The 14,438-nt window shown below is 38.0% G+C and overlaps 1 protein-coding gene across 1 annotated transcript in view; it reads left to right on the forward strand.

Annotated features, from left to right (window-relative positions):
- The first annotated feature begins 2,118 nt into the window (after nt 1-2,118).
- The window catches only part of LOC128706036 (uncharacterized), a 96,422-nt gene continuing 84,102 nt past the window's right edge, over nt 2,119-14,438 (forward strand). Inside the window, exons 1-18 of the mRNA XM_070093872.1 lie at nt 2,119-2,273; nt 3,567-4,135; nt 4,570-4,597; nt 4,963-5,065; nt 5,496-5,585; nt 5,734-5,896; nt 7,362-7,465; nt 8,495-8,632; nt 8,756-9,025; nt 9,338-9,508; nt 9,621-9,954; nt 10,417-10,469; nt 10,773-10,860; nt 11,011-11,128; nt 11,298-11,415; nt 11,690-12,163; nt 12,641-13,527; nt 14,037-14,115. Coding sequence (XP_069949973.1) covers nt 3,628-4,135; nt 4,570-4,597; nt 4,963-5,065; nt 5,496-5,585; nt 5,734-5,896; nt 7,362-7,465; nt 8,495-8,632; nt 8,756-9,025; nt 9,338-9,508; nt 9,621-9,954; nt 10,417-10,469; nt 10,773-10,860; nt 11,011-11,128; nt 11,298-11,415; nt 11,690-12,163; nt 12,641-13,527; nt 14,037-14,115 — 3,726 coding nt within the window. The 5' untranslated portion in view covers nt 2,119-2,273; nt 3,567-3,627. The remainder of the gene's footprint in view (nt 2,274-3,566; nt 4,136-4,569; nt 4,598-4,962; nt 5,066-5,495; nt 5,586-5,733; nt 5,897-7,361; nt 7,466-8,494; nt 8,633-8,755; nt 9,026-9,337; nt 9,509-9,620; nt 9,955-10,416; nt 10,470-10,772; nt 10,861-11,010; nt 11,129-11,297; nt 11,416-11,689; nt 12,164-12,640; nt 13,528-14,036; nt 14,116-14,438) is intronic.

A 14,438-nucleotide genomic window follows, 5' to 3' on the forward strand; every position in this document is an offset into this window, starting at 1 on the left:
TGTCCTTGATGGTTGCTAACAGTCCAGCTTGTCTTTGATGGTTGCTTACAGTTCAGCTTGTCCTTGATGGCTGCTAACAGTCAGCTTGTCCTTGATGGTTGCTAACAGTTCAGCTTGTTTTTGATGGTTGCTAACAGTCCAGATTGTCCTTGATGGTTGCTAACAGTACAGCTTGTCCTTGATGGTTGCTAACAGTCCAGCTTGTCCTTGATGGTTGCTAACAGTCCAGCTTGTCCTTGATGATTGCTAACAGTTCAGCTTGTCCTTGATGGTTGCTAATAGTCCAGCTTGTCCTTGATGGTTGCTAATATTTCAGCTTGTCCTTGATGGTTGCTAACAGTTCAGCTTGTCCTTGATGGTTGCTAACAGTTCAGCTTGTCCTTGATGGTTGCTAACAGTTCAGCTTGTCCTTGATGGCTGCTAACAGTCCAGCTTGTCCTTGATGGTTGCTAACAGTTCAGCTAGTCCTTGATGGTTGCTAAGTCCAGCTTGTCCTTGATGGTTGCTAACAGTTCAGCTTGTCCCTGGTGGTTGCTAAGTCTAGCCTGTCCTTGATGACTGCTAAGTCTAGTCTGTCCTTGATGGTTGCTAACAGTCAAGCCTGTCCTTGATGGTTACTGACAGTCAAGCCTGTCCTTGATTGTTGCTAACAGTCTAGACTGTCCTTGATGGCTGCTAATAGTCTAGCCTAGCCTTGATGGTTGCTAACAGTCCATCCTGTCCTTGATGGCTGCTAACAGTCTAGCCTGTCCTTGATGTCTGATAACAAACTGTCCAGCTTGTCCTTGATGATTGCTAACACTCCAGCCTGTCTTCGAGGGCTAACAAAAAATTCCACCTGTTCTTGAGGGCTGCTAACAGACAGTCCAGCCGGTCCTTGACTGCTGCTAACAACCAATTCGGCTCGTCTTTGAAGGTTACTGATAATTCAACCTGTCCTGGAGAGGCGTTAATAAACAATCCAGCCTGTGTTTAGAGGCTGTTGAAACCTAGTCCTGGACATGCTGCCGGACTGTTTACAATCACTCCTCAGTCGCTGCAGGCGCAATTCCAAAATCTGATTCATCATAAGCCTAACTGACATCGCGGGTCGAAAGCCGTTCTACTCTTGGGTTTGAGGATGAAGAAACATCGGAGGTCGGTATGTAATATCTTAATGTGAGGTCAGGATGAAGGGTTCGGTGTAAAGATTAATATGGTGGCCCGTGGCCTGGTGGCAAAAGCTCTCGCTTCAGACGGTAAAGGGTCCGGGTTCGCTTCCCGGCTAGGGTTGAAACATTAGGTGTGTTTCCTTACACAGGTTGTCTATGTTCACCCATCAGTATAAAATGGGTACCTGGGTGTAAGTCGACTGGGGTGGGTCGCACCCCGGGACAAAACTGATCTAATTTGCCAGAAATGCTTTGCATAACAAGCGACTTTCTAAACCATATCCCGGGCCGGGATTGAACCCGCGGTCATAGAGTCTCAAAACTCCAGCCCGTCGCATGTTCAATCCCGGCCGGGGGTATGGTTTGTTTGCAATCGTGTCATTACGATTTCTTGAGTCAAGCGACTTTCTATTAGTAGTAAGTCTATGATGTCAGCTAGGACTGTATACCTTGTGTATGTACTTGTAGAAATAAAGATATTATTATATAATTATTATTATTATTATGTAATGTAAAAGATCGATGGTATGAGTACGGGTCACATTTAGGTTCAGTTCGGCGTTTTCTTTCGCAATTACTAGGTTATCTGCAGACAGTAGAGAGAAAGAAGGTATTGAGCCATGCGAATATGAGATATGGAAGAGAATGTAAACGAATATAATAATAAGTGAAAATAGTTGAAGACTGATTTTCGACAAGGAGGGTCATCTTGTACCAGAGCGCACCTTCCCAAATATAGGAGGAGCACATGGCACAAATCTGAAGACAATGGAAAACGATCCCACAATTTTAGAACCATCAGCCAGAACAGCACTTCGCAATTGTTTCAATCCATGATAAATTGTGGGCTGCAAATTAACGCATTTATGTCATTACAGATCAATGATACGACTGTCTGTTAGTTGGTATCATGGATACAGTGGGATGCCAAGAAGGAAAAGGCGTCAGGAGTGACCATGCCTGGCGGGGTGCTATTCTTAACTTACCAGAGGTTGTGTTACACCTCACGTGGCGACCTGGTAAGTCGGCGGAGCTGGCGCCCTCAGACGCCCTCCGGTGGGTGCTCGAGACGGTGGTGTGCTCGACAAGGTGTGCTCGTGGTGGTGCAGTGAAGCGCGACTTGTAAGTTATACAACTTACAATTACGGTTTAACAAAATTTGTAAAGTTACTGCATAGTGTTAATTTTTTTTTTTTTTGCTAATTGAGAATAGGGTTTAACAGTGCGATCTATAGTGTGTTAAATTGAAATTATTGAAAGCTCACTGAAGCTGACGAGAACCTTCTGAAAAAAAGTGATAGTTATAATTGTACATAAAAGCCTCAAGTCCATCATCACAGAATATATACACAGTGAGTTACATGACTTTCAGTGTATACATGCTGACTGTTTACCTTAATCCCTCTATTCTAGGGGAGTGAAGTATTCTTGACAGGTGATGAACTAGAGGCTGTCAACCCTTAATGGTCCTCGTATAGTTGGTAAAACTTTACATGAAGTTAAACCAGTCTGACAAAGACAAAAGTTGACCACCATCCCAATGAACCGCTTCTTAAACTCTTTATACAAAGATTTTAATTCAAAATATTAAAGAAAATGACTTACAACAATTTAACCAAAAAAAAAAAAAACTTAATATACTATACAGACTACGGCGCTGTGTTGATTAACTTTGTACTTTGCGTTTTAATTCGTAATTCCAGGTGATTTTGTGATTTCTCAGTTAAATTATATATTCAATTACGTTCCATGCTTAACAGCACCTATACTATATATATATATATATATATATATATATATATATATATATATATATATATATATATATATATATATATATATATATATATATATATATATATACTATATATGTGTATAATTTTTCATTCCACAACAAGCTTCTAACCTGCATTCTCTTGCATCAAAGTACGCAGTACTTTGATGCAAGATCCTAGATAAGTATGGGCGCCTAGCCTAAGCGCTTATATGCGTTGGATCCCATACCCCGGGACACCAGGCTTGTGGTAAGTTATTTCATCAGAGTTTACTGCCACATGCAGTAAACTTCGAAAAAAAAAATTGCTAAGCATACCAAAATTTCTTTTGAAGTTCACTGGATGTGGCAGGATTTGATGAAATAACTTAAACAAACCTAGTGTCCCAGGGTATTGGATCCACCGCATAGCTTCGGCTAGGCGCCCATACTTATCTAGGATCTGGCTGAGTGGCTCAAGTACTGCGTACTTTGATGCAGAGTTTGCATAAAACCTTAAACTTGTAACGTATATAGGACTAATTATATTTGTTAAATAAACAAAACACAATATGCGGCACATTAATAACACTGTGTGTAGTAACAGTGATTACTGGCTCTTCCGTATATAATTTATTAATCAATTTATATATTGGTTACAGGAACATCCTGACAAGATATCTATATTTGAGAATTAGACGACTTTAGGCACTCACCACCAACATGCCCGGCCACGTTAAGAAGTCCACGGGTCCTGACCCGGATCCTACCGAGTTCTTGTTCATCTCTATTGAGATGAAGATGAAGGATGCCACCAAGCCTTACGACGCCAAAAAATCCTGCTGGGTCCCTGATCCCAAAGAGGGCTTCATCGAGGGTGAGATCACAGGCACCAAGGGCGATCTTATCTCCGTTTATGCCGGAGGTGAAACCAAGGACTGGAAGAAGGACCTCGTTGGTCAGGTTAACCCTCCCAAGTACGAAAAATGTGAGGACATGTCCAACTTGACCTACCTTAACGACGCCTCCGTCCTCTACAACTTGAAGTCCCGTTACGTCAACAGGCTCATCTACACCTACTCTGGTCTCTTCTGTATCGCCATCAACCCCTACAAGCGCTACCCCATCTACACCAATCGTGTGGTCAAGATCTACCAGGGCAAGAGGCGTAATGAGGTGCCTCCCCATCTCTTTGCCATTGCTGACGGTGCTTACATGAACATGATGCAACGTAAGTGTTTAACTCAATGGGGAAGTGAGATTGCTCCTCTCATGCTGCAAATTGCAAGCTCAACTTCAGGAGCAATACAGTGAAAGAAAATAGAACATGGGATCTTATCTGTATCCAGATTCCATTTCCATTCATTACATTGCTCCTGACGACACACAATTTGCAGCGTGAAAGACCTGGAGCTACCTACCTATACGCCTGCGCTTGTGCACTGTGCACACACACACACACACACACACACACACACACACACACACACACACACACACACACACACACACACACACACTAAGCTATTATATTAATGTGACTGCAAAAAAGTGATAGATGAATGACTACTGTGAGGTACAAAATTTAAAATGTGGATAATCTTCATATCAGAATCCATGAAAGGAATTCACTATAACTTTAAATATAATCTCTGTCTCTTGCAGTTGGCGAGAACCAGTCTATGCTTATTACGTAAGTTATATTTTATTTGTAAAGAAAACAGAAATATGTATATAAGAACAATCTGATAATAGGCAATTAACGTATCTCTAATTATTAACGCTGAAAACTAGTGAAATTTTGGATATTACATTATCTGTGGGTATATATTGTGTTAATATCTGACTGTGACGTCCGTGCACTGCTTTCAAAATAGTCATTGAACTAAAAATGGCAACTGTCTCCATCATAAGACCACTCACTGCTTTCGTAAAAAAAAAAAAAAACGACCGATGTGATAATTAATATTTTTTTCTGGCAGTGCAGAGAGGTTCGATTTTTCTCTCCAATACCTCCAGAAACTCATTGATTAAACAAAAGTGTTATTCCTACCACAGCGGTGAGTCTGGTGCTGGTAAGACTGAGAACACCAAGAAGGTGCTCTCCTACTTCGCCAACGTCGGCGCCACCACCAAGAAGAAGGGCGATGCCGAGAAAGGGGTGAGAAGCATCTATATTTTAAATTAATATTCGTATATGAAATGTTATTCTGACACGTATTCATGTCTCCAATATACAGACCAGTAGTGTGCATACACTGAGAGGTGTGTATCTCTCATTGCATATACACTGGGAGCTTACTCCTATCCTTATATAGAATTAAAGTATTCTTGACTGGTGGTGAGCAGGTGTACTTCAGTCATCTTAATGACTATATTGTACTTCACAGACTACATCCAAAAACTCAATCAACCACACAGACTCGGACATAGTTTCTAAAGGACTTGAAGACGTAATCTTAAATTTTGTAAAAAAAAAAAAAAAAAAATACTAGTTAAAAAGATTATTTTCTTTAGAAATAAATTTGATTGATATTAAGATTTCTTTGCGAGAACTCGTCATTAAAATAATTCTTGCATTGTGGTATCAGAACCTGGAGGACCAGATCATCCAGACCAACCCTGTACTGGAGGCCTTCGGTAACGCCAAGACCACCCGTAACGACAACTCCTCCCGCTTCGTAAGTTTGACGTTATCTTGTTCTCTACTGTTTATTTAAGGCGGTCTTCAATACAGTGGAAAAAAAAGTAAATAGAAATGATAAATATTAATCTGTCTTACTGACTAGTGAAACTTTAATAAATGATAATCGTCTCTCCTGCACACAGGGTAAGTTCATCCGTATCCACTTCCAACCCAACGGCAAGCTGTCTGGTGCTGATATTGAGGTCTACCTGCTAGAGAAGGCCCGTGTTATCTCCCAACAACCTCTTGAGCGTTCCTACCATATCTTCTACGAGATGATGTCCGACCAGGTCGCAATGATCAAACGTAAGTAATTTGCTCATTGAGCTGAAAAGTTTACAACTCTCAGCGCAGAACATGTTTTGATATTTAATCTGTAAGGAGAAATTTTTAGCAATTTTGTATTTTGTAGGTTATCTCTGTTTACTACGCCCTCCATAATGAATCCAAAGTGAATTTCCTATTGCAGACAATAATGGAAAAAATACACAACTAAATTAATATATTTCGTCTGACAGAAATTATTTTCAATATTTTAATACCATTCCATAAAAGACTGAAAAGAAAATTAAGAGACAAATCATAATTGTCGAAGCCTAGTTGAAGATGAATTAAGATATTAGTAAAAATGCGTCTGTTAAATTATTTTTTAGATTATAGACCTTAATTATCTCGACAGTAAAACCAACATGGAACGTCACTATAAAGTATCTCTAAGCAACGACACAATTCAAAACGTCTAAGGATACGCGCTACAAAACTTCAAAGTAAATAAACATCTTCAAGTAAACGAAGTGCAACTTATCTTAAGCATCATCACTTCGCTACATACTAAAGCAACGTCAATATGCAACGTATCTTAAGTAACGTCAATATGCAACATATCTTAAGCAACGTCAATATGCAACATAAGTAACGTCAACTTGCAACATATCTTTACTAACAACCTTACTAAGCAACACTGCAGAGAAAACACTATCTCTTCTCACTATTTAACGACAATATGTAACCTTCTCTAATTATTATAATTATTATTATTATTATTATAACTAAGCGCTAAACCCAGCACTGAGAAACTTTTTCTAAGAAACACCATTATGCAGCAACTCTAAACTAAACCACTATGCCAAACCCACTTAGCTAAAACACTGCAACAAATCTAAGGGGATAGGATACGTATTTAAACCATAATATTCTTCGTTATCATTATTCCAAGGTCTGATGATATGGTATAAATATTTAATATATACCAGAGACTAACGCACAGATATTTGTGAGTCAAGGAGAATTATTATAGTTTATAGTTTTTTGTTATATTAATGCATAATTACGTTTTTTCTCATAACTAGACATAAAACAATCTCATAGTCAATACGTATGGGCATTCAATAACACTATCATTCCTAAATTTAGAAAACGTTTAAGAGACGAAAACTAATTTCTTTTGTCACATGACGTGTCTCTCTCCTCAGTCACTGTAAACCAAGTGTTATCTCTCCTCTCCTGGCGAAGAAATGCTTTCTGATTGTCTAAGAAAGTATCATAATAAATTAATCAGAAATATATTTCAAACTGATTGATATCCTATATATTTCACCAAATTTTTAGTGTTAATATTTGCTGAAAGTAAGTTGTTTCCATGTTACTAATTCGTGATCGCGGAAAAAACTGTTGTAAACAAACAGCTAGGAAAAAAATTGCTGGTGGAAACCCCATCAAAATGTAATCACTTTTCGTCCACACCGCCAACACTTTTGCTCCCCATCTGCAGCCATGTGTTTCCTTAGCAACGATATCTACGATTATCACTACGTGTCTCAGGGCAAGGTCACCGTCCCCTCCATTGATGACGGCGAGGACATGCAGTTCTGTCACGTGAGTGATGTAACCAGGTGTATTAATACGGTCCAGACACCGGTGTGAGTGTTTATTAGTATACAAGCCTATCAATCGATATGTTGGAAGACTTATATCGATTGGGTAGACATTAATATTACTTTTCTGCCATATAAAAAAAAAATACTAAGATTTATCTGTACATGAATACTAAAGTTTATCAAAGAACCCTTAGACTGTTCATAACTGAAAAGGAAATCAGACGAACAGTTAGAAACTGAAATAAAAGCATGTCAGTTCTCCATACCTGCACTGTCGATCGTGTCTGCAAACACAACAGTATCACAGAAGATACAAACACGCGACATATCCTCCTTTATACTATAAGAAAGATATAGATCTTCAAATGCTGTCTAGTGATGTCTTCATTCTTGTGCTTGTTTACTGATGACATTTTTTTACTGCCACAGGAAGTTCCATGGCAGGTCTCTGCTCCCTCCAACAGATCAGAGGATTGGCGAGTTGTCTTACATAAATTTACAAGGCTTATATGTTCAATTTTATGCCTATGTATATATATATATATATATATATATATATATATATATATATATATATATATATATATATATATATATATATATATATATATATATATATATATTATATATATATATATTTCGATTCCTTCATATGTGATTATGAAAAGTATATAAATAGATTTCTATACATATTTTTTTATATTAAGTGAGTTGTTATTATATAAAAATATTTCGTATAAACTTGCTGTGGATCTGAGAGTTACATGTTCGTTAACTCCTTAGTTAAAACTAGATGAGGAGAATTAAGCAGCATGTCAGTCACGAGATGTGTATGTACTGGATGACCCACATCAATGTGTTACCTTACACTAGAATATTCTTGCTGCCGTCATATACTACTTATATGATTATTCTCGTCAACACAACTGATAAGCATATTTTACACTTCGTTAATCATTTGGTGAAAAATGTGCAAAGAGTTAACAAAGATCTTCTGAGTGACGCTCCACGTATGTGTTTACTACAGGACGCCTTCGATGTTCTGGGTTTCTCCAGTGTAGAGGTTGAGAATGTCTATAAGATCACCGCAGCCGTCATGCACATGGGTGAAATGAAGTTCAAACAGAAGGGTCGTGATGAGCAAGCTGAAGCTGATGGCACTGAGGTATTTTCTGCTTTCTTTTATTAGATGCCAACATTGTATAGATAACAAAACTAGTTTCAAGCTTTACGTACACATGAATCTTAAAGTTCACGAGAATGGTAACTTTCTTCTCTTCCTTTACAGGTTGGTTTCAAGGTTGCCAAGCTCCTCGGTGTTGATGGTGACGACCTGTACAGGAACATTACCAAGCCCAAGATCAAAGTCGGTGCTGAGTTCGTAGCCAAGGGCATGAACGTAAATCAGTGTTTCTACTCCGTCGGTGCCCTGGCTAAGGGTCTGTTCGATCGTGTCTTCAAGTGGCTGGTAGTAAAGTGTAACATTACTCTTGAGACTGGCCTGAAGCGTCAATCCTTCATCGGTGTACTTGATATTGCTGGCTTTGAGATCTTCGATGTAAGTAATTTTAATAACACTACTGCTTTTTATTTTTATAGAATTAATATATAAATCAAATTTTAGTTGTCTGTGTATGAAGTGAGATAAGAAGGAAATTATAAGCAAATGTAATTCAAATAACTTTTCAAAGAAAAAGGAATTATGTCACATATAATACAAAGATATGGTTAATCGAATTACTTTGAAGTACACGTACTCTTAATATCTGCTGGGGAAATGAAGTGTTGACAAGCTTCAACAGCGAAAATGAGCTTATTGAAGATTTAAATTGGCGTACTTTTTAAACAATGATATTGGTTCGTCTACCAGTACAACGGCTTCGAGCAGATCTGCATCAACTTCTGTAACGAGAAGCTGCAGCAGTTCTTCAACCATCACATGTTTGTGCTGGAGCAGGAAGAGTACAAGAAGGAAGGCATCAACTGGGTCTTCGTGGACTTCGGTATGGATCTGCAAGCTTGCATTGAGCTCTTCGAGAAGGTAAATAACCAAGAGAAAAATGCAGTGGATGTGAACATAACATACTACGACTGCTTATTTATATATTTTTTGTGTATGTTTCATTACTAAATTTTATGTTCGTTTTCGACAGAAAATGGGCTTGCTCTCCATTCTTGAGGAAGAGTCTATGTTCCCCAAGGCTACCGATAAGTCCTTCTTAGAGAAACTGAACGCCAACCATCTAGGAAAGTCCCCTGTGTTCATTAAGCCCAAGCCACCCAAGCCCGGAGAGGTTGAAGGCCACTTCGCCATCGTTCACTACGCTGGTACTGTCACTTACAACTTGTCTGGCTGGCTGGAGAAGAACAAGGATCCCCTCAACGACACTGTCGTCGACCAGCTCAAGAAGTCCTCTAACGAACTTATCGTCACTGTCTTCCTTGACCATCCCGGACAGTCTGGTCCAGCTGATTCCGGTGGCAAAGGTGGTAAGTGTATACAAGATGTGTGCAAGTGTTTCGACAAAGATTCTGTTCTGACAACAGTAATACATTTTTACTTTATTTTTTACCACTTGAATTACGAAATATATTTATTGTCATTAACAATAAAATTAAACAACGAAATATGTGAATATATTCAAATTTAAATTTAATACGAAATTACCAATTTGCCTGATTATATCCATTATATATTTTCACTGTGGATCCGAAGTTCTAATATATTTTTATCTCCTTGCAGAGTTCACAGTCATCGTTCTGCCCTGATGTATGGGTTACTCTCCAAACTGGAGATCGAAGGAAACGCCAGAATTTTCACGTATTCGTTTGCTTTCTGCTTATAATACCAGACATTTTATTCTTAATAAGACCTGTTGTAAATGATAAATAATAAATGTAAAATAAGAGAATAATAAAAACTCTCTAATATAAATTGATATTTTTAAGGTGGTCGCGGCGCAAAATCTGGTTCTTTCAAGACTGTGTCTTCTGGATACAGGGTAAGTATGTTTACTTAGTAATAGTCTTCTTTCAATAATAATACAACATAAAACATTAGTACATGTTTCCTTTTTGTTTAAATTACTGAAAAAATAAAAACAAGATTATTATGTCATATAACTTCTGGTTTTATGTAAGTTTATTTAAACCAGTTTCTTTAAATTAAATTCTAGAATTTTTTATTATATAAACCAGAAATTTGCTTGTAACCACTTAAATTATTTTGTTGATCCCCCTATATGATCCTTGACTCACTAGGTAATTATATCAAGTAATTCTGATGTCAATATTTGTTGGTGCAGGACCAGTTAAACAACCTGATGAGGACCCTCAACTCCACTCATCCTCACTTCATCCGTTGTATCGTCCCCAACGAGACCAAGTCCCCAGGTGAGTTCATCGAGCACCTTCACTATGATTTCTCACTTAACTTTTAACATCACTATCACCTCTTGTTTCTCAAGTTAAGCGTTGTGAAATCTGGAATAATATTGTTTGTTTATCTACATTGTTCAACATTACATGTACTTCCTCCCGCAGGTGTGACTGAGGCTGGTTTGATCATGCATCAGCTGACCTGTAACGGTGTACTTGAGGGCATCAGGATCTGTCGTAAAGGCTTCCCTAACAGGATGATCTACCCCGATTTCCGGCACCGGTGAGACTACAGTAGTTGAATACAGAATAATTAAAAAAAGGGAGAGAGATAATGTGATTAAGTGTAAAATTTTCTTTCTTTCTTATATATTTAATTATTGTGATGCAAGTCTGCATTTAGTTAGTTAAAAATACTTAAGAAGTACGTAATGGTGCCTCTTCACTCACAGTTACAAGATCTTGGCTTCTAAGGAGATGACTGAAATTGCTGATGAGAAAAAGGCGGCAAAGGCTTGCTTCGACAAGGCTGGTCTAGAAGAGGAGCTCTACCGCCTGGGTAACACTAAGGTCAACAATTACAACTTTCATCTTTTTTACCTGTGTACCAATATACTCGCATTGTAGCCAACTTAAAATCCTCCACTTAAGTAACTTATTAAATAACTTGACATTTTGAAAGCCCTAATCACTTGATATTAGCCTAAAGTTATATATTGTCGTACCGTCCGAAAGTTTATGAGAAATATTGCTTTCCATTGTTTTAGTTTTTAGAAAATTAAAGTTCTAATATACCAGAAGTAGAAAGTATTTGAATGATCTGAATTAATTATACTACTCTCAGGTGTTCTTCCGTGCTGGAGTCCTGGGTACCCTGGAGGAGATCCGTGATGAACGTCTGGGCAAAATTATATCGTGGCTGCAGTCATGGGTACGTGGCTTCACCGGCCGAAAGGAATTCGGAAGACTGCAGGAGCAGCGTGTTGCCCTCGTTGTCGTCCAGCGCAACCTGAGGAAGTTCTTGGCCATGCAGTCCTGGGTCTGGTTCAATCTCTGGCAGAAAGTTAAGCCTCTGCTCCACGTTACTCGTATTGAGGATGTAATATACGAACTCAAGCAGAGGGCCACTAAAGCTCAGGAGGATTACGACAATGAGCTGAAGCTTCGCCAGGAGCTGGAAGCTTCTATTGCCGCAGCTCAGGAGGAAAAGAACAACATTCTAGTTGCGCTTGAATCAACCAAGGGTAATATGTCAGAGTTCGTCGAAAAACAGGCCAAGCTCCAGTCTCAGAAGCATGAACTGGAAGCCCAGTTTAACGTAAGTAAAACACAGTATAGCAGAGAAAAAAAAGGTCCTAGAAATAACAATACAAATTATGATTCTGAATCCCTCCGACTACACACCTGCAGTTACTGACACTTATTAGTAAATACATGTACTATTAGTTTGTTATATTTAATGCCTGTATTAATAAACTCTTACTATATATATATATATATATATATATATATATATATATATATATATATATATATATATATATATATATATATATATATATATATATATATATATATATATATATATATATATATATATATATATATATATATATATATATATATATATACACACTAAGTATGCTTCAGTTAGTGTATACACCATTTCACTGCATTTACATTTAACTACAAAAAAAATATTGATTATATATTAATTACTAAGAATTTCTGCATATAAATAATTGAATTTATTATGAGCAAACTATAAAGGGTGAATAATATCTTCACATTAAAGGATGTTAATGAGCGCCTGCAGAAGGAGGAGGAAGCGCGTATTGCGCTATCACAAGACAGGAAGAAGACCGATCAGGAACTAGGAAACATGAGGAGGGACTTAGAAGATCTTGAGCTTTCACTTCAGAAGGCAGAGCAAGAGAAGGCCGCAAGAGACCATCAAATTCACAATATTACGGAAGAAATTGCCCACCAGGAAGAGCTCCTTAACAAGGCGACTAAAGAAAAGAAACATCTTCAAGAGCTTGGCCAAAAGTCTTCTGAAGAATTCCAGGGAATTGAAGACAGGTGTAATCATCTCCACAACATTAAAACGAAGCTCGAGCAAACCCTAGACGAGCTGGAGGATTCTCTTGCGCGGGAGAAGAAGCTGCGTGGTGATGTTGAGAAGAATAAGAGGAAGGTTGAGGGCGACCTTAAGCTTACTCAAGAAGCTGTGGTTGACTTAGAGCGAAACTACAAAGACATTGAGTCTACCATCCAGCGAAAGGATAAGGAATATGCCGCGCTTGCTAGCAAACTTGAGGATGATCTGGGTGCGCTTGCTAAGGTCCAGAGGCAGATTAGAGAACAGCAGTCTCGAATCGAGGAGCTCGAACAAGAGGTTGAACATGAGCGACAGGCCCGTGCCAAGGCTGAAAAGGGAAAGAGCAACCTTGCTCGCGAGCTTTCAGAACTCACCGATCGTCTGGATGAGGCTGGAGGAGCCACTGCAGCTCAGATCGAACTGAACAAGAAGCGCGAGGCTGAGTTGGCCAAGCTCCGCCGTGACCTCGAGGAGACCAACATCCAGCATGACTCTGCTCTTAATCTTCTTCGCAAGAAACATAATGATGCTGTTGCCGAAATGTCTGAGCAGGTTGACCATCTCAACAAAACGAAGGCTAAGTAAGCAAATCAGCTTCTGTTTACATAGCCACCATGCCTTAAATCTGTTAGTTAATTTAGTGATATATATATATATATATATATATATATATATATATATATATATATATATATATATATATATATATATATATATATATATATATATATATATATATATAATAGGCAGGACACGCCACGGGGGAGGGGAATCTGAGACTTTTCTCCCTGCTTTGGTTGCTCCCTTGCAACACTGCACAGCTCCTGATGACGCACTGCGAGTGTGAAAGTACTTGAGCTAAAGATTTCCAATCCCCCCCAATCCGTGGCTTGTCTTGCATAGTTAAGATCGCCCGTCTGCGTTTGTTTGTATATATATATATATATATATATATATATATATATATATATATATATATATATATATATAGCTGTAGGATCTACACCAGGTTAGATCTTACTATGGAAATGAGAAATGTTTAATGTCGTACGAAATTTACAAGAATAACGTTAGCCTTGAATATTTACAGGATGGAGAAGGAGAAGAATGATCTGAAGCGTAAAGCGGATGATGCCAAGTCTGCCATGGACGGTCTTACCCGTGACAAGGTAAAACTAATCAAGTTCTACTTTGCATTTTTCCTGAAGTTAAAGTAACGTGTGTTCATCCTTCGAATATCTAGTCATGCATAATTTGCTTTATCTATAACACATAGGAAAACCGTAGATTTTATGTAATAAATTTATATTATACACTTCCTTGACATATTTAAGTAAACGTATTTATTATTTTTCCCATGAAAACTGTAAAAATTCATTTCAAATACCATCTTTATTCGACTGTAAATAATATTAAACAAACAAACAGTATATGACAAGTATTTACTTTTTATAAATATTAAGAAATTATCACATTGAGAAATATACTTAGC

Source organism: Cherax quadricarinatus, chromosome 44, assembly GCF_038502225.1.
Source record: "Cherax quadricarinatus isolate ZL_2023a chromosome 44, ASM3850222v1, whole genome shotgun sequence".
NCBI lineage: Eukaryota > Metazoa > Arthropoda > Malacostraca > Decapoda > Parastacidae > Cherax > Cherax quadricarinatus.